The sequence below is a fragment of the Hemiscyllium ocellatum genome, chromosome 17 (genome assembly GCF_020745735.1).
Source record: "Hemiscyllium ocellatum isolate sHemOce1 chromosome 17, sHemOce1.pat.X.cur, whole genome shotgun sequence".
In the NCBI taxonomy this organism is placed as follows: Eukaryota; Metazoa; Chordata; class Chondrichthyes; order Orectolobiformes; family Hemiscylliidae; genus Hemiscyllium; species Hemiscyllium ocellatum.
In genome coordinates this window covers 34,098,382-34,119,752 of record NC_083417.1, presented here as the reverse complement: position 1 = coordinate 34,119,752, position 21,371 = coordinate 34,098,382, and the positions used below count along the sequence as shown (strand labels likewise).

General features: G+C 39.1%; 1 protein-coding gene across 1 annotated transcript in view; it reads left to right on the top strand.

Annotated features, from left to right (window-relative positions):
• jph3b (junctophilin 3b) overlaps positions 1 to 21,371 on the top strand; it is a 168,225-nt gene that overhangs the window by 11,793 nt on the left and 135,061 nt on the right. Inside the window, exon 2 of the mRNA XM_060837658.1 lies at positions 15,760 to 16,534. Coding sequence (XP_060693641.1) covers positions 15,760 to 16,534 — 775 coding nt within the window. The remainder of the gene's footprint in view (positions 1 to 15,759; positions 16,535 to 21,371) is intronic.

The window sequence follows — 21,371 nt, the reverse complement described above, 5'->3', positions numbered from 1 at the left end:
ATGAGATGGAATAACAAGTTCATAGGAAGAATAACATGAAATTAAATGGACTCAAAATGCAAAGAATGATAATAAAAATACAGGCCCTTGAATAGTTAGCTATTTTAGCAGCCCTTATAAATGTAAAATATTATTGAAGAAAGCATTTTTCAAATTTCAGATGCTTATGAAATTCAAACAATATGGCTACCCAGTGGATAATCTAACTTACATCCATATTAGCAATGCCCTGAACAAAGCAGTATGACATATATCTACACTGTGAAGCATTGTGCATCCCACAGCATTGCAACTGCAATAAAGATTGGTGGGAAAATGGAGATCATTTTCCAACTGGAGCCTGTTAAACAGCTAAATATTTCATTCATCTGCAAAATAAAATCAGAATCTGAATATTTGAACCACTTCATGATTCTTGAGGAGCACTGACAAGGGAAGACTTTAAAACAATGGTGAAGCTGTGTGACAACTTGATGAACTGCATTGTCCATGTTTTAAAAACTCTGGGGGCAAATTTAGCCCACTGTGTCTGTCTGCAAGTGGGATGGTACAGCATTGTTAAAATTGCTTCAGTCTAATTACTACGGATTTCCAGCCAACCATCATTTTAACTGTGCATTTCTTTTAGAGAGCCTGCCCCAGCACACAATCTGCTTTTAAAACGTAATGGAATTGGTCTCTCAGGAGCTCTAACAGCATATTTAAAAGGGAGCTTGGTTGGAGACAATTGGATCACAGAAATCTATGTGTTACTGTGCAGTTTGGATTATCAAGCGAATTTTCAGCTTTCAGATTGTTTCTTTGAGATTTTTTTAAAATGTTACTTTCTCCAATTAATTATGTTTTTATTTTTGAATGATAAAATTTGATTTGAATTAAGAAAAAATATGGAGAAAAAGGTGCAGTGGCAATTTCAGCAACCAGTAAGTGAGTCTGTGAAAGCTCAGCTGCTTATAGAAGACCATGATCCACTGAGAATCTAAAACAGACTAAACCAAAAGGGCCCCATGCCAAAGGGTCTCATACCATTCACCACCCAGGTTCCAAATGCAGGATGGACAAAGGGAAAATTCTTCAAGGAGATTCAAGTCCTACCTGTCTCAACGGTGTGAACAGATTGTTTATAAAATATCTAATTAGAGGAGGGACTGAGAATTGATGAGGGAATGTATAAGGTCCCAAAACGTCTATTAAGTGAAAGTGACCACTTGTCCATTTCAGAGGCTTGAAGGTAATGATTGTTGTTCATTTTCATGAAGTCTCAAATGTCAGATGTTGGTAACTTCAAACCAGCATCTATCATTCCATGGTACTGTGCATCATCTTCTCCTTTGGGAGGAATACACAGTGTTAATTGGTTGCTGGAGTCAGATATCAGCTGCTGATAGGCTCATTAGTTAGCCTGTCAGCATTAAAAGTAGGTAGGGAAGTCCAAAACTAGAGGGCATAAGTTTTAGGTGAGAGCAAAAAGATTTAAAAGGGGCCTGATGGGTAACTGTTTCACACAGAGGATGGTGCATATATGGAATGAGCTGCCAGATGAGGCGGAGGTAGGTACAATCACATCATTTAAAAGGCTTCTGGGTCGGTGTATAAATAGGAAGGGTTTAAAGGAATATGGGCCAAATGGGACAAGATCAGTTTAGGTTATCTGTTCAGCACGGATGAATTGGACAGTAAAGTCTAACTGTAGGTTATAACTGTATAACTTTATGACTCCATGACATGCAACTTCTGACTGGAGGAGCAGAAAGTGGGGCAGGCACTGCGTTCAGGTCTTCACAGATGAATGGTGGCAGGGGATCAGCTTGGGCGGTGCAACGAGTGCAAGGAATGGGATATTGACCAGACCAGTGTGTGTGGAATGATGTCCTCCCAGGTCTTGCCAGCAAATGGGAATTAGGTTAGATTACTTACAGTGTGGAAACAGGCCCTTCGGCCCAACAAGTCCACACTGACCCGCCAAAGCGAAACCCACCCATACCCCTACATTTGCCCCTTACCTAACACTACAGGCAATTTAGCATGGCTAATTCACCTGACCTGCACATCTTTGGACTGTGGGAGGAAACCGGAGAACCCGGAGGAAACCCACGCAGACACGGGGAGAATGTGCAAACTCCACACAGTCAGTCACCTGAGGCGGGAATTGAACCTGGGTCTCTGGCGCTGTGAGGCAGCATTGCTAACCACTGTGCCACCGTGCCACCTCAGAGGCACTAAGTTTGTGAGCAAGTCAGTAGGAAGGTAAAGCTGAGTTCCCAGAATAGCCACATTCAAGAATTTGGAGGGGCCTTCCAAATATATAAAAATGTGACTTCAATGAGAAGGGATGGAGGGAGAGAGGAGGAGAAAAAATATGTGTGGTAGGGAGAGAGAAATTGTGAGGGAGGGAGAAATGTGTGAAGAAGAGAGGGAGGTACAGACTATGCAAGGGAGGGAGTGAAGACATGTGTGTGAGAGACAGGGAGAGAGGTTGTTTGTGTGAGATAAATGAGTGGGAGGGAGAGATTGTGTGAAAGAAGGAAGGAGTGAGGGTGGGGGAGATTGGAAGGATGTAGGAGGGGAAGAATGTGTTTGAAACCTGAGACTGAGCCATACATAATGCCGCACTCTACCTCCAGCCCCTACTCCTCCTCCTTCTCTCTCCTCATTTCCTCAAAAACCTATCCACAAAATCAGGATGGATGAGGAGAAAAAGCAGATTGAAGGGCAACCTTCAACATGAGTAATGTTCCAGCAGCTCGAAATGTGTCTCACAGGAAATGAAAGTGAGTTTAGTGTTTCCTAACATGGGCATGCCCATTCCCCTGCCCATGTGATCAGCCATGAGGCCTAATGATTTTCCCTTTCTAGCTCTGCTTCTCAGCTAAAGGCAAAATAATGATTAGCTCCTCTCCTTGGCATTTCTTGATGAACAATCTTATTAATTACTTATTTAAATAATTGACTCATTGATTGGAATCTTTCTTTAAAAGTCATGTTTACTGTTGTCCCAAACAGCTCTTGCAAGATTAAACTTACGGGACCACCAAGGTCATGATTACATACACCATTGAGTTCTTCAAGTAAGGTGTAAAAATATATGTAGCAATCTCCTATACTATACCTACCAACAGTTTCTCGTATCACTGGGGTATGCTGCGGCTGTATAGGACATTGGTTAGGCCACTTTTGGAATATTATGTGCAATTCTGGTCTCCCTCCTATCGGAAGGGTGTTTTGAAACTTGAAAGGGTTCACAAAATATTTACAAGGATGTTGCCAGGGTTGGAAGATTTGAGTTTTAGGGAGAGGTTGTGTAGGCTGGGGCTGTTTTCCCTGGAGTGTCGGAGGCTGAGGGGTGACTTTATAGAGTTTTATAAAATCATGAGGGGCACGGATAGGGTAAATAGGCAAGGTCTTTTCCCTGGGATGGGAGTCCAAAACTAGAGGGCATAGATTTAGGTGAGAGGAGAAAAAAAAATTAAAGGGACCTAAGGGGCAACTTTTTCATGCAGAGGGTGGTGCGTGTATGGAATGAGCTGCCAGAGGGAGTGGTGGAGACTGGTACAATTACAATATTTAAAAGGCATCTAGATGGGTATATGAATAGGAATGGTTTAGAGGGATATGGGCCAGGTCTGCTTAATGGGATTATATTAGGTTAGGATATCTGGTCAGCATGGATGAGTTGGACTATAAGGTCTGTTTATGTGCTGTACATCTCTATGTGTCTATGACTTGCTGACACTATGTTGCATCCTGCACAACCTAACTATTTGTAGGCGGCTGTACTTGGAGGAGGTAGAGCAACAGTAGCAGTTTTCATTGGATGGGAAAGACCAAGGTTAAGGCAAGGAAGGAATAGAATGAGGGCCATCTCAATGTCTTGCAGTCAGAGATACCAAGAATGCGATAATTAAAGACCAATTTGGCAATAATTATTACTCTGCCCTCAAATTTTGCATAAAGACCTTTGGTTTAACAGTTTTTATAGCATTCTTCTTCACTCCCATAATTTTGCATTTAAGTGGATTAAAACCATTTAGCAACCATATGAATGAAGCATTGAAAATACAGAGTTTGAAGCTGCTATTAAACCACACTGTAAACCAAAGTGCCTAATGTGATTAAGGCAATTAATTTAATGGCAAAGTTGTTGTGAATTCATTTTGCACCCATATGTATACCAATGGTACAAAAGCGAAGCATGTCAGATGCTGTAAATCTGAAGTAATAATAGAAAATATTAGAAATATTCAGCAGGCCAGGTGGAATTTATGAAGAGAGAAGTAGAGTTAATGGGCAGAACTTTCTTTACCCCTGAATGGTAGACTTAGTCTCAGAAAAAATCTCAGGGCTGGAAAAATAGACTTACTTGCATATTCCTGCCACTGGGAAAATTTTCCAGAGGCAATCTGGGATGGCCATTGGAAGCTTAAAACCAATTTAAATAATTAAGCTTCATTTTATGTGGGAAGCAGGTACTTTGTAATCTGCCGCTCCATGAGGAGCCACAAACTCAACAGAAGCACCCTGTCTGTGTCAGGCATGAGGGCCATTGTAGCTAGAGTCCCATGCTCTGATGTTGGGCCTTGGATAAAAGTTTATTGTGTGGCCCCAAAAACCCCTGAAGAGTTTCCATTTTGTGGAGCCAGCTACCTTCCCTTATACCTTAAATATATTTAATTAGTTCGACCCTTCCAAGAGCGCCTCCATTTTGATGAGGCCTTGCATTCTCCTAATTGTTTTAACAATAGTACCTGTCTTGATGTGGCTGCCGAGGTTCTGGAATTGGTGATTGGAATGATTCATTTGGGAACTTGACAACTATCCATAATTGATGTTGATGGAACTCTAGGAGGCTGCCTTTGGGGAAATAACTCCTCCAGTCTGAATTCCAACAAGTATAGGCTCAGGGCATCCAGTGGATCCAACATTAAGTTCACAAAGCCCACTAGAAAATCCCACCCAACATTTTAAGTTGAGGACCTGACACTCGATCTGTGGCCTGATAAAAAGTCATCAGCCTCAATTGTGAACTTTGTTTCTCTCTACAGATTCTATTTGACCAATTGAGTATTTCCAGAATATTCTGTTTTTATTGAAAATCAAAGATGATTCCGAAGAAGAGACATGCTGGATTTGAAATGTTAACTCTATTTCTCTCTTCAGAGTTGGTACTAGACCCGATGAGTTTCTCCAGCTTTTTCTGTATATGTATCACATGTTGCAGCTTGGCTGAGGTTGGGCAGTCTGGCCCAGCTGACTTCCTGACACTATGTTGAGTTGCCTTTGAACCGAGAAACTGATAAAGGAAGAGGAACAAGAATATCAGATTAAACCAGAAAAATACTTAAAAACAGATGGTGAAAGCTTCAATAGGTCTTGAAAAGAGAAGAGATTCATGAAGCTAGTTAGTATACAAGTCCATTAAGTATTTTGGAATGAAAATGGAAAGTTGGCGTTTATTTCCAGGGGAATGGAATAAAAAAAGGAAAATTTTACAGTAGCTTGTAAAGGCCTTGGTGAGACAAAACTGGAGTACTGTATACAGTTTGGTCTCCTTTTTTTGAAAGTTCAGGAAAGGTTTACTTGACTCATAGCTGGAATGAAGGTCTTAAATTATCAAGGTTAGTTGCATCGGTTGATGTTGAGAAGAGTGAGAGGTGATTTTATTGAGCCATGTAAGTTCTGAAAGGGACTGGATTAGGGAAATGCTAGGGTGTTGTTTCTTCTTGAGAGAGAGACTAGAACTGGGAGACACAATTTAAAAATAAGTGACCTCCCTTTTAAGACAGCGATGAGGAGAATTTTATTTCCCTCAGAGGATCCTCAGTCTGCAGAACTCACATCCTCAGAAAACAATTAAGGCCGGGTCATTGCATTTATTCAAGACTAACATAGATAGATTTTTGATAGTTAAGAAACTCAAGAGGGGCAGACAGGAAAGTGGAGTTGAGACCACAGTCAGATCAGCCATGAATTTATTGAATGCTGGAACAGGTTTAATGAGCTGAATGGCCTTCTTATGTGCCTATGAAAGTAAATGTGGTTCACTTAAAGAGTGAGATGGTAGAAATTGTAATGGGAATTTAGGAAATTAGAGTACATGGTTCACACTAGAAAATTCTAGTGCAAAAGAGAAATTTGAAGAAATTAGTCTTACTAAAGAAGTGCACACAGCTGAAAGAATAGTATTGGTGAAATTAATGATTAAAAATGAAGAAGTCTTATGGACCTGATGGTCTCTATTCTAGGATTTTAAAAGAGATGGCTACAGAAATAGTGGATGCATTGATAATGATTTTCCACAATGTCTCAGATTCTAGAACTGTCTATATGAATTGTAGAGTAGCTACATGGAATGGAAAGTGTCTTTAACAAATCTGTTAGAACATTGTGAGATTGGAACAAGTGGGGTAATAAGGGACATTAATGGATATTATGCATATTGTTTTTCAGATATTGAGATCAAACATGATTTTATAAAATAGAGGAAGGTTCGAGGAGCTGAATTGGCTATTCCTGCTCCTAGGTCTTTTATTCTTATGTTCAAAACGCATTTGATAAGATCCAATACAAGAGGTTGCCACACCAAATCAGGGCTTATGGGATTGGGGTAATATATTAACATGGATTGAGCATTGATTATAGACAGAAAGTAGAGAGTAGAAATAATTGGATTACGAGTTGGCTGGCAGTTAGTAACTTCCTCAAAAAATTCTATCAGGTTTGTCTGTCACAATTTTCCATTCACAAATCCATGCTAACTTTACCTACTCAGAGATCATTATTGACCAAGGGTCCATATATCACATGCCATATAATAGATTCTAGCATTTTCCTTACTACTGGTGTAGGGCTGACAGGTGTGTAGTTCCCTGTTTTCTCTATTATTCCCTTCCTAAATTGAGGGGTGATATTTGCTACCTTCCAATCTTCAAGAACAATCCTCAAATTTGTAGAATTTTGGAAGATAATCTATTGTCTCCATGAATATTTCTTTCAACACTTTGGGATATGGAATGCTAGATCCTGAGGACTTATTAATCTACAACCCTATTTCTCTGTCACAACTTTCTGACACAGACTAATTTCCTTCAGTTCATAATTTTCCCTAATCCTTTGGATCTGGCAGGATTGTCCTAGAACAGAGTGGGTAGATTAGGCCCATATTTCTTGGATCTTTGAACCATGAGTGATGATCTCTTTGAGACATACAATTTTTAAGGATTTTGAAAGGATAGCGTGTTGGGAAGATGTTTCCCCCTGCCTTTAAGACTTAGAACTGGGTGGTTGGAGGCAGCTGGGTGGTTCACAATGTCAGAGTAAGGGGTCAGTCACTTATGACAGAAATGAGAAATATATTCATTTAGAGAGCTGTGAATCTTAGGATTTGTCTACCTCAGAGTGCTGTGGATGCCCAGTCACTGAGTCCATTCAAAACAGAGATCAATAGATTCTCAAATGCTCAGGGAACCAAGGAATATGGGGATGGCACTAGAAGATAGAGATGATTTAGAAAATCAGCCTTGATTTTACTGAATGGTGAAGCAGACATGAAAGAGCAATGATTTACACCTATTCTTATTTTTTTATGTTCTTATGGGATAAGTGTGCTGATTTCTTGATACAGTAAAACAACTTCATAGAATTTTGCAAATATAAATTTTTCAATTCTAACTATAAGCAATTACACAAAGTGAGCGTAAAGCGAAAAAGTAGTGATTGAGTCATGATCCCAGCACATTATCTGAAATATTTCCTGACTAAATGCCAAGCAACCAATAATAATTTCCATTCACTGGGCAAGGATAGAAATGTTACTATTCATCAGTGAGGAAGTACCACAGAAATATTCAATCAGGTTTTTGTCAAAAGCTGCAGCCAGCAACCACGGATCATCACAAGGTGAACAAATCAAATCCACCCAAATAATTAATTTCTTTGCCCGCCATTTCCTCATTTCACTCAGGTCTAGTAGTGCAGCTAAAAACAATATAGTTCTATTATTCTGTTTTAATTTTGAATTTCTTCCACTTATATTATACTTCCTTTCTATATGAACAGTTAAGTGAGTCTGAGAAAAATCAATTTTGAGATAAGTGTCTGCTTTGGGCACAATCTGAAAATTGGGCATTACTGTTCAAGTTGGGACATAGCTCAAGTTTCCTTCTGCATAAATATAAATATAAAATCATCCATGCTCAAATGGAATCAGACAGCAAAATAGAAATCAATACTTTTTTTTGCTTCTATTAGAAGTATTAATTGATGTATTCATTTAAGTATTCAGAACAACCTGGTGCCGTTTTATTGAAACAAATAAACACTTTTAATAAGGGTGACTATTCCTTTATCTCTAAGTAACTGAGAATAAATCACTGCAAATTACTCAAAACTACATTGGATTATTTAATAGTTTCTTACTAAATTACATGCATTTTTAAAATTCATGCAGGGGATATGGACTTTGATGACTGGGCCAGAATTTAATGTCCATCCCTAATTTGCCCTTGAGAAGAAAGTGGTCTTCTTGACTGGTATGCCCACAGTGCTGTTAAAGAGGAAATTTTCAGAATTTTGACCCAGAGACAGTGAGGGAACCCAAAATATTTCCAAGTCAGGATGGTCAATAGTTTAGAGAGGAACGTGCAACTTCTGTCCTTACCCTTCTAACAGGTAGTGGTCTTGGGTTTAGAACATACTATCTAAGGAAACTTGGTGAATGTTGCAGTGGACTTGTGGGAGGGTATGCACTGCTGCTACTATGAATAAATGTAGGCGAGGGAATAAATGTTTGAGGATGTGATGCCAATCAAAGAGGTTGCTTCTTAAGTGTTGATCGAGCTAAAGCTATCTAGGCGAAAGGGAGAACTTCATCACACTCCTGATCTGTTCTTTGTAGATGGTGGATGGACTCTGAGGTGTCAGGAGGTGAGTTGTAATTCCTAGGCTCTGACTTGTTCTTGTAGTTTTAGTATTTATATGGCGAGTCCAGTTCAATTTCTGGTCACTGTAATTCCCAGGATATAAAATCTGTAAAATTGTTAAAAATGGCCTAAATAGGCCTGTGTACATAAAAATAATTTCAATTTGAATCCTTCAACAGCTGGAAGTGGTATAAACAGACACAGACTCACTATTTTTACTATTTACACTGGCTAGAGGTGGGTAGGGGTGATCACAGGATTTTAATTCTTAAGCCAACATTAAAGATCGCAAAACTCAATTTCACTTGACATAGCCGACTTTTAAAATTCCACAATATTTTGTGCTTGTTGACTGGCTTCATCCAGAATACACTGATAAAACTAATGCAAGCTCTACCTCAAATAAAAAAATTAGTCACTTAATGTTAAAAATGCCTGGAAGCAGTTTCTCTTGTATAGACATTACATGTGAGCTGTAAGAATTTTACTTTACCCCATTTGTGGAGCAAAGTATTAAATCTTGGTATTGTTTGGAAATGTGATGAATCCACCCAAAAAATTACTTTCACCCATTTGTGGCAGGCTTTGGTAGGAGAGACTTCCATCTTCACAAGCAAGATCCTGAATGTCAAAGCAGTGTGATGGAAGAGAAGGGATTTTTAATACTGGAAATGTCAGATACAAAGTCAATTTGACTACTTTGTCAAAGGTGGATTAATTGGCCTTAATGTTAAAAAGATTACTTGTGCTTTTGATGTTGGTGGATGAGGGGTGCTGACCATGTTTCTCACCATTATTTAGTTGGAAGCCATGATGTGCTCACATTGGCCTAAGTGACATTCTGACTATTTAAACGAGAATAACCCCAGATACACCACTGGGGTCAGAGACAGTCAAAATTAAAGTATAGTAAATTACTACGTGGTCGCTTAAACTTTGGTAATGAGAAACTTCCTTGGTGAGGTACTACACTGCAATAACCTCTGCAAGAACCATAAATACACATGAGAAATACGTGGGAGGGTACCCTGGAGCTGCCAATCCTTACCATTAGCTCACTGGGTCTGGGCTATGTGGCTCCCTGTAGCTTTACCTGCACAGCTAGAGCCTAGGCTCCTTTCTACTTTATTTCTCTGGCCGACAGAGGCAGGTTCTGTCTGCCTCCTCCTTGGCCTGCAGCCACAGTGGTGACCTGGGCTGGCTATCCCTGACCAGCCAAGAGGAGCCAATAAAGCTGGTCCTGTCCCCATTCACCTTCTTGGCTCTGATTGTCATGGCCATCCAGAATACCCCTACCAAGAAGCTGACCCTCAGACAGATCGACCAGTATATGGCTGGGAACCTCCCCCCCCCCGCCCTTTGGGCAGATACATCTCCATCTTTTATAACCCGTCCCTGAACTACTGCTTGAAGAAAGTGCCCACGGAAGAGGATAATCCCAGTGAAGGGCCCCCTCCGCAGTCCTAGATCCTGCTCCTTTCCTCCTGTGAAATACTGTGGATGCTGAAGATCTAGAAAGCCTACTTTTCTACTCCTCCAAGCAAGGTTTGGAACTGATAGGCTCAGCAGTAAGTCCACATCCACATGCCTAGAGGAGCATTTCCTTGTAAACTCTATGAATTAACTGGAAATTAAAGCAGATTTTGGGATCGATGGAATGGAATGCTCTGGCAGGCTCTATGTAGCCTGCAGGCCCTTGGTGGGGCACCCTTAATTTAATGAATGTAATTCTCCAGAGTGAAGTGATTGCGTCTTCATTTATTAAGATTAAGGCAATTAGTTCCAGCATTTAATCTAGGAGAGGTGATAGTCTTCAGAAATGTGCAGCATTGTTTAGACCTCTTCATAAGTGGGTAGGGGGTTGTATTGAGGCTGCATTGTTGAAAGTTAGCTGCACAACAACCCTGGCTTGTCCTAAACTTGCTTAACTAAAATCATTCTTGCCACGACAGTTCAAAACTTGTCAGTTGACTCGTGGTGTTTCTCACAAGGAATTTATGAGTGTCTTTCCATATTTTCCATTCCTTGATCTAAAAGGAAGCTGCTGTTGCTGTTAGACCTTGCTCAGAACGGTTGCTCTAATGAGTGCTGAGGTGGAAGGTAGGCAGGGGGTAGGGTTGTACATGTCATTATGGAGTGACAAGTGAGGCATAGTATTGATGTTTTCAACCATCTTGTGGGCATTTTTTCAGTCAGTAGATGTGTGGGTAGTGATAATGGAAGTCAGGGGAGTTGTGTTGAGCACTAGATTCCACTTAAGATGCATATTATTTTACTCATTTGACTGTTTACAAAATTGGTGTGTGATGACCTATGTCAGACAGGTACATAGTAATCTACCGTGGTGCATATTCTGAGGTCGAGTATCGTAGCAGTAGCATCCCACTTAGAACCAGAATGTTTGGTTCAGAGGTTGTTACTGGTGGTTTTGACCTATATGTACAATTTTCTTCAGATGCTCCAAAAGGATAAAGTCCTATTTGGGATCATATCAATATCTTATTATTATCAAACTATATTGAACATCTTATCCTGTGTCCCAGTGACTTTTTCCAAGTAGCAGCTCCCAGATTCCCAGTGTCTTTTTCCCAAAGAAAGAGGTGGTAGCACGGTGGCTCAATGGTTAGCACTGCTGCCTCACAGCACCAGGGACCTGGATTTGATTCCTGCTTCAGGCAACTGTCTGTGTGGAGTTTGCACATTCTCCCCATGTCTGTGTGGGTTTCCTTCCACACTCCAAAGGTGTGCAGGTCAGATGAGTTGGCCATGCTAAATTGCCCATCGTGTTAGGTGCATTCGTCAGGGGTAAATGTAGGGTAGGGGAATGGGTCTGGGTGGGTTACTCTTCAGAGGGTCGCTGTGGACTTGTTGGGCCAATGGCCTATTTCCATACTGTATGGAATCTAGTCTAAACTCACAGATTCTTAGTGTTTCCCCTTCCCAACAGAAGCTTCCAGATCCCCCATGTCCTTTCCTCAAAAGCAGTTCTTAGATTCCCAATGTTTCCTTCTCAACAGCAGCTATGTGACTTCTTGGGAGAAACGGAAAGCAGAGATAAGAGCACTAGATCTACTTAGGGAAAAAGAATCTGGGACACTTCTCCAAAAAAAAAACAAATTTTCAAATTTCAGGATGTAACATTGATCTTGAAACACATGTTCCTTTCTTACAGCACAGCAAGTAATTCATCCAGCTCCCTTTTGAAAACTTGCAATGAATCTGTACACAGCACACAAACTGGCATTGCAAATAAAATAAACATTGTTAATTAGAGCAACAAAAGTGTAATATAAAAAGTTCTTGTGTCATAAAAATGTTGTTAATTGTTGTTAAACAGTAAAACAAACAATACATCAAAGACAGACCATGTTGTTGTATACCAGTACTTGCATATTATTTTTAGTTTGGTTTAGCTCTGTGATAGACTGGTTGAGTAAATTGGCTGTATCACAGGAAGAGGTGAATTTTTGACATATTCAAGCTGTAATATAATAAATATAATGCTGAAGAGCAAAATTCAAAGTCTCAGGCTAATAGAGACCAGTGCTAAGAGAGATCTTCCAGTTTCCCTTAAAATACAAAGTGTTTATGCAGTATAAATGTGCTTAGGGGATGTAATTAAAGATAAAACTTGAGCTCAAATACTCAGAATGAATCTGAAACCAGATTGAAAAGTTGTAAACATTTAGCCACATTTTACATTTATTGAGTCACTTTGGATTTGAGATCTTCATTCTTTTAAGAAATAATAATAAATGGATCTAAAGTATGAAAATACATGTATACACTTAATACACTATGGGATCCCTTAACCAGCATTACAGTGGCCCTGCCATCTAATGTGATGGTAGATAATTTAAACCTGTTACTACTGCATTGGCAGGATCTCTTGTGATACAACAGGCCTGCATTATTTTGTAACAACAGTGTCCCAGAACTTTGCTGGGAATTTTCCTGAGATGTGGTGGGACAAGACCAGGGTTGGAAGAGGTAGGGAAATTGGGTAATAATGCTAAGGCTGGGGTCAAATAGGTAACAAGAGATAGAGGTGCAAAAGTTTTGTCCTAATTTTAATATGGCCACTTTTTTGCTTAGTATATTTTCCTGCTGCAATATGGAGTAGGACATTAATTTAAATGAAGGTAAGAATTTAATGAGTTTGTGTTTCAGGTGTTTGCCCATGAATCAGAGGGTCCCTTGTGTCTTGGAATTGAAAACTGCTTTCATATTAGAGAAAAACATTAGTGTGAATGTAACTACAACGAAGCATAGCATTATATAGCCTTTCAAATGTTACAAAACATCCCAACTCTTCACAAAAGCATTTTCAAACATAATTGGACACCAAATCACAGAAAGAGACATGAGGACAGAGGAGCTACAGAGGTCACCTTGGCTGAAGAGGTAGATTTTAACAGTTCCTCCAAGGAGGAAGAACTACAACTTCAGTGACATTGTAAACTTTCCCAGCTGATCAACTTGACACCGGCTGAATAGGCTTTTATGGCTTTTTCCAGGAACTCAGCCTGTCGATATTTTGAGCTCAGCCATTAAGGACTTTCGTAAAATAATAGTGATGTGACCACAGAAATTATTAAGGAAGGTGGAAAATCGAATGATTTAGCAACAAATTTGTTTTCTAGTTCATAATGTTCATTTGCAATTTCAACTTAAAATTACCCTTTACATTTATCAAGCATACAGAAAGCCTACTGAATAAAGAGGATCATCTGGACATTCTTCAGGCATCTGTCATTGTGCCTTTAAATGTTCAGTAGTTAAAACCTTTGATTTACAACAAATTTGTCAATGGTTTCTAAGTAATTTTGGTTTCTGTTTCGTGGCATTTCTTTGTGTGTCAGTAAGCTGTTGAGTAGGTCCAAACTTCTACAGTGTACCTCTGTGTACTTTACCTTGCAGCTCTGTCATGATCCTTTGACACAACACCACCGAAAACAATTGCTTTCGGAGCACTGCTCCTTGATCAGGTACCTACCTGATCAAAGAGCTGCGCTCCGAAAGCTAGTGCCTCCAAATAAACCTGTTGGACTATAACCTGGTGTTGTGTGATTTTTAATTTTGTGAGGTTAAAAATCCCCAGTCTAGCATCAGCTCCTCCACATCATGATCCTTTTAGTAATGGTTAATAAATCTTTTGTATTGTCTTTTAGATTCCTCTGGGCTAGAGGGGCCTGATTTCATGTCATTGATCATATTCAGAAAAAAAGATCAAAATTGAAATAGGTTCAGATAAATATTGTTGTTAATTAAATTCATATATGTTTTAATATATGTTGCTGCTGTGAATGGTCAGCACCTCTAGCCTTGAACCATTTCCTCAACATTCTGAGCAAATCACTGGCTTGAGACTTGGTTGGATTAACCAAAAACTTGGTGATCAATTGACAGAACACTTGTAACTAAACACTAACTCTGGAAATAAATTCATTAAACTCACAACTCTCCACATGACAAGTTTTTCTGTTGATCATTATATTGCAAATTTTACATTTAATCATGTATCTATAGTGTCTTGATTCCTCAATCACTAGGAACCCCTTGCTTTTATTTATGTCATCCTACCTTTAGTAATTCCTGATGAAGGGCTCTGGCCCGAAACCTCGAATTTCCTGTTCCTTGGATGCTGCCTGACCTGCTGTGCTTTAACCAGCAACACATTTTCAGCTACCTTTAATAATATCAATATTTAAGCAGTAGATTATAGGGTGATTTGCTTTTGGGCTTCTGCTACACAATTGCTCCCTGTTCATCTGGGAGTCCTTTAAAGTCCTAATAAAAGCAAACTCTTTCAAATATAATTAATTTCCATTATTGTACTGAAATAATATTAAATATTAATACTCATACAGGTACTGTGGAAGAGCAAGCAATTAATTTGCTTCCAGCCTTCAACAAAGCATTAAGCAAAACAAATACTCAAAAATAATGCCCCTCTTTGAGTATTGTAAAACCACATAAAAAGGTTGCAACTACTGTCTCCATATTGATCCTGTTGAAGTTTAGTTTATGTATTATGCAGTGAAAAATACAATTTATGTAAATGCATTATTTCCTAAATAAAGGCAATTTAAAATATGTATATATTTAATGGTGATTGAGACTGTAACAGACTGATAGTTTCCAACATTAAAACCATAATGAAGAAGAATATATTTTTCAGGTACTGATTTGCATTTTAGTACCAAACCGAGAAAAATTGTTGTTACTTATGTCACATTTACCAACTCTTTAAGTCTGTTTCATACATAGTTGGTGAAGTTCAGTTTCTGGTAAATAATAACCACCAGGATGTGGGTTATTCAGGAAGGTTATTGGGAGAGGGGTGTGCGGAATGCTGGCGATGGTAAGATTCACTCTTTTTGGAGATGGTCATTACTTGGCACTCGTGCAATATGAATGTTACTTGCCCTTTATTGATATTATCAGTTTAAAGTATTACAAGCTGAAATGCATTTACCCATCTTCAAATCTTATTGTCAGGGGAGCAGATTTGTGTAGATCTGAAGACAAAATGTTAATCTATCTGTTCCCTGACTGACCATTTGTGAGTTTCAACATTTGATTCTTTTGTTTCAGATTTCCAGCATTTATATTTTAATTTGTGTAGTGTAAATAAGTATTATAGAGAGAATACTTCTGTGTAAGAGAGAGAGGCAGCTCAATAAAAATTGATGAATCCACACCTAGAAGAACTACATTACATGACTATAAGTGAATTTATTGAACCAAATCTGATCAGTGAAAGTCAATCATTATTTAAGTTACATATATTTTACATAAATATAATAGAAATTGAAAATTAATATGTTCTTTGTTACAGGTACCTATCAAGGGCAGTGGATTGGAGGGATGCGTCATGGTTATGGTGTGCGTCAGAGTGTTCCCTATGGGATGGCTGCTGTTATCAGGTCTCCTCTCAGAACTTCTATTAACTCTCTAAGAAGTGAACATAGTAATGGTACAGCCATACACCCAGACACTCCAGCTGGAAGTCCTGCAGGATCAAGGGGGGGCTTTGTTCTCACTATGCATAGTGACAATGATCTTCTTTCAACCAAAAACAAAAAGAAAGGGATTTTTCGCAGATCCCTTTTAAGTGGGCTGAAACTGCGAAAGTCTGAGTCCAAAAGTTCCTTGGCCAGCCAAAGAAGCAAGCAGAGCTCATTTCGAAGTGAAGCTGGGATGAGTACGGTCAGTTCTACAGCCAGTGATATCAATTCCACAATTAGTTTTGGTGAAGTTGAGACAGATTTGTCAGTCATTGAAGATGATATTGATGCAACAACAACAGAAACCTACGTGGGAGAATGGAAAAATGACAAACGCTCTGGGTTTGGGTTAAGCCACCGGTCTGATGGATTGAAATTCGAAGGGGAGTGGCTGAGCAACAAGAGGCATGGTTATGGATGTACAACATTTCCAGACGGAACAAAAGAAGAAGGCAAATATAAGCAGAATGTGTTGGTGAGTGGGAAGAGGAAGAACTTGATTCCTTTACGGACAAGTAAGATTCGCGACAAAGTGGATAGGGCAGTGGAAGCAGCTGAACGGGCTGCAGCTATTGCCAAACAGAAAGCTGAGATTTCTGCATCCAGGTAAGAAGCTGGTTGTTGACTCCTTTCAAATTGCTAGGTTTTTTCAAACAATTTTATATGGGAATTAACAATTAAATAGAGGTGCTATAGACAGGTTTGATTATGGCACTAGACTAAAGGCCTGGCGTCCAAATGGCAGATTGGAATTAAAGGGAGGACTTGGATTCTATACAGCTGTAAAGTCAGTAAAGGATATTAATTTTCCTGTGGGAGATTGACCCATGAACTCTCACTTAGTTTGAGTTGGCCAACATGATACTGGATGTTAATATTAGCTCAAGAAACAGCAAGTGTCAAAGGAATTAGCTGAAACTCTTGAGGTGTATAAAGGAGCATAAGAAAGATAATATTGAAAGATAAAAGGAGGCAAGAAAAGGAATCCAGAGGAAATTGGAGTCATGATGGCAATTTAGCTGCAAAATGTTGGTGTTGACAAGTGGAATATAAACTTGAGCTGACAGAAGGAAGGGTTCTGACACACAAACAGGAGAAATAATGCTACTGAAGAGGGACATGTCACTGATGGGAGAGGTCAATTTCAGGCTTATGATTTCACAGGGGGATTTTGAATTGTGGTATAAGTTCAGCAACTACCTGCCTTCAACCCCATATCCAGTATTTGTAAGTTAAATCTAAGTCCCACAACCACCCCACCCTGCACAGTCTCCATTTTATCTTTGACCAAATCTGAAACTAATTTAAACTTAGCAGTAATCCTTCAGCTTACTTGGTACACAACGGAAAGCTAACAATTTTCAATATAAGTTTGAAAGTAATCATCACTTATGTATCTTGGTTTTGGTCTTTGCTACGGTTCTAACTCATTTGAATCTCTATTTTGAAAGCCATCAAAGCAATATTGAAATGCAGATGTTTAATTCACACGGTTATAGCTATCAGGTCAAATCTCACTGTTATTCAGAGATTTCAGTCTGATAACTGGAAAATTATACATTTCATTAACCTCAAAATTAGAGCACTTGATAGTTTCTTTATGTAGGTGGAAGTGAGGACTGCAGATGCTGGAGATGAGAGTCGAGAGTGTGGTGCTGGAAAAGCACAGCAGGTCAGGCAGCATCCGAGGAGAAGGAGAATTGACGTTTCAGATAAAATTAGATTAACTACTGTGTGGAAACAGGCCCTTTGGCCCAACAAGTCCACACCGACCCTCCAAAGAGCAACCCACCCTGACCCATTCCCCTACACCTAACACTATGGGCAATTTAGCATGGCCAATTCACCTAACCTGCATATCTTTGCACTGTGGGAGGAAACCAGAGCAAACCCATGCAGACAATGTACAAGCTCCACAGAGACAGTTGCCTGAGGCAGGAATTGAACCCAGGTCTCTGCTGCTGTGAGGCAGCAGTGATTGCCACTGTGCCACCCTAAATGTAGGCTGAATCACAATCCTTGTGCTACTCAGAAACGTACTTCCTGTTATTTGATTATTAAATATTTCAGGGAAAAAGAGATGTATCAAAATGAGTGTTGTTAAAATAACAAGTGTAAACATTAGATTAATAAAAAGGGATTAATTTCTGCCACAGATATTCAATTGTAAAGTTAGTTTGAACTAATTAACTTGCTTATTGTTATGAGATGGTGCTTTTGTACTTCAGCAAGAGAGAATTGATTCCATTACGGGAACGTGGAAGTGTACTATAGCATCTGAAGAGTAAGAATTTAAAATTTTGCATAGATCCTTAACCATTTAAATAATTTGAGTTAGAAACTAAATGCCATTTTGCACCTTTCCTAAATTAGATTTTGCTTTCAGGTAAATTAGGATATACATCTTATACATTTTATCACAGTAAGAAATATGGATTTTGTAAATTAAAATAGGATATACTTTATATGCAAAATAATAGTCAAATGGATAGAAGGAAATGAATAATTCTATTTCTCAAACAAAAGCCGTTTATGATTCTCTAATCTAGGACAAATGAGTTGTACTTATTATTAGGCTTTCGGCCATTTTTAAAAACCATTGATAAACTAAGAACATTTGTAGTTTATGAGCAATTTAAATTATAGTTAGGTCCTTTTAAAATATATAGCTTCAGCCAGAGTGGTGGATGCCAGTACAAATTGCAACACTTAAAAGGCATCTGGATGGGTATATGAATAGGAAGGTTTTGGTGGGATATGGGCTGGGTGCTGGGAGGTGAGACTACATTGGATTCGGATATCTGGTCGGCATGGAAAAGTTGGACCGAAGGGTCTGTTTCCGTGCTGTACATCTCCATGACTTTATGAGTTCAGCAGAACCACTTGCCTGAAGTCATTATGTTTAAAATGGAATTCCTGGTTGTGTCCAATGTGAAGTTTGGTATTGACAAGGGTGTTTTTGTCAAAACTCTCCCATGTGGAGTGCAGTTGTTGAAGAGCTAGAGGCACTCTTGTTTGCAGCAATGATGTTTAGCCATGCAAGTAAGGTTCAGAAGTAAAAAGAAAACCAGCAATTATCCTCTGTAGTCATAAATCTGTTGGGAATTGGGATTGTCACTGGCAGAAAATGTTTAATTTATGATCCTTAACATCTGTCAGAAGGAACATACCTCTGGTGTATCTTAAATGCCTTACTAAGAGCTGAGTACCCACATTTAAAAGCAGGACTGCATTGCACAAGATTATTGGGTTTTTTTGTCAGTTTTGGGCCTATTGCATAAACTAAGTCCTGGAAACTCATTGGCTCAGGGAAACCAAAGTAGAGAGAAAGACTGAGAATTATATATTTACTGTCATAATTGTTAGAGTTTTGTTGGTGGGTGTGGGAGGGGGACATATAGCTCGTGACACACTAATATAGGCAGTAGACCATTCACAAGGAATTTTCAGACAATTTGTTAAGTTTATTAAGAAGCAGCAGTTTAGGTAACATGCATTAGTCAATTAAACAAAATACATATACAACTCATGACAATTGAGCATAGATCATCGATACCAGAGGATGAATATGTTGTTGGTGTGGAGAATGGTGTTGATTCCTTCAAAGCTGTGAAGGCAGGGTCTTGCTTTCTAAGTCAAAGTATTAGAATAATACTCCATGGTCTTTCCTCAATCCCTTCTGATCTATCTCACATCGAAGACAACTGCTCCCTGACGACTACCCTATGACTCTGATCATTTGTAATTATATCTCTTTTTGAGGCTGTCAATCACTTGTCTGGATTCTTTTTAGCCAATGATAGCATGGCAACTACTTATGACATCAGAATAACTGTTACCCCTGCTTACCCATTACCATAATTTTTCCTAAGAACAACCTATTCAGTTTCCTGAAATAACTTAGACCCCAGGCCTGGTAACCTTATTTAATCATCTTTAACTTGCTTTTTGACCTTGTTGAAGTATTTGGGGAAGTGAAAGGACTGTTGTAGCAGCCATTACATGAGGTTTACGCTTCACAAGACATGCTAGAAAAGATCCATTTTAGGCATAGAATCCTTCCTGAATGGGAGCAGGCCATTCAGCCCATCAAGTCCACTACAACCCTCTGAAGAGCATCCCACCGAGAATCATCCCATCCCCGTAACCCTGTATTTCCCATACCTAATCCACTTAACCTGCATATTGTTGGACTGTGGGAAGGAACCGGAGCACCTGGAGGAAGCCCACGCAGACACGGGGAAAATGTGCAAACTCTACACAGACAGTTGCCTGAGGCAGAATCAAACCCGGGTTCCTGGCGTTGTGAGGCAGCAGTGCTAACCACTGTGCAACCATGCCAGGACTCCAGTTCCCAGCAGGATGTTTTAAAGTGCTTTCCAGCCAGTAAAGAAGTAATTTTGAAATAAAGTCATAGTTATAATGTAAGAAACAAAGTATGTGGCACTCAGGTGCCTGTCTGTCTTAGGGAGTGATGTTGAATTGGTGTCCTTTGACCAAAGTGCACACAAGATGAACATGAAACAATAATTAAAGCTCCTACACTTGCTGTAAAACCCTTTCCTGAAAATGGAGTGCCCATGTTTGAATTGTCATGTTATAAACTCATTCAAAAATCTCATGGCGCCCTTCAGCGGTGCTATTTAAAGTACTCAGCTATTATATATATTGGTAAGTTGGTTGTTTGTACTTTAGGCCAGTACTTATAGATTTTCCTTGACTGTTTTTTGTTATTTACAATTAACTATGATTTCTGGTAAGAGACTTTTGTTCCTGCTGAACTGCCTATGTCTACTTTCAGAACATTTTCATCATGGAAGGTTTAATAGGACTGTCATTGTAGTTGGAGGACGAAATGGACAGTAAAGAGAACAAGACAGAGCAGGGGTAGCTGGGAGATAGAGGAACATGACACTGTGCAGGAGAGCATATTCACACTGTGGTCCTACCTGAAAGTCAATGAACAGCATTACCTCACCTTCCTTCACTTCATAAAGATGCCAATCGTAGTCACATCTCAATATCAGTATGCCCACGTCTGTGAATTGAGGCAAATTTTTTTTACTGATAACATTTTCTTCATCAGTTAATAATGTGAGGGAACTCAAATAAGTGATAGACACAATGCAATATTTGTCAGCTAGATGATCCAGTGACCCTGATAATAATCACGTGATTTGGAAATATTCCCACCAACATATGGTTTTACTCAGGAATTTTTAACTATAGGATAGTTAGCTTAACACCTGTCATGAAAATGTTAGAGGACATTATAAAGGATGTAACAGTGGAATCATAAGGTAGCAAGTAACATAGACAAAGGGGAACCAATAAATGTAATATATTTGGATTTCCAAACACCCATATACTGTACTTAAGGCAACTTAATAATATAAAAGCCTTAGTGTTGGGGATAGAGAGGAGATTTGCAAATGAATAGTAG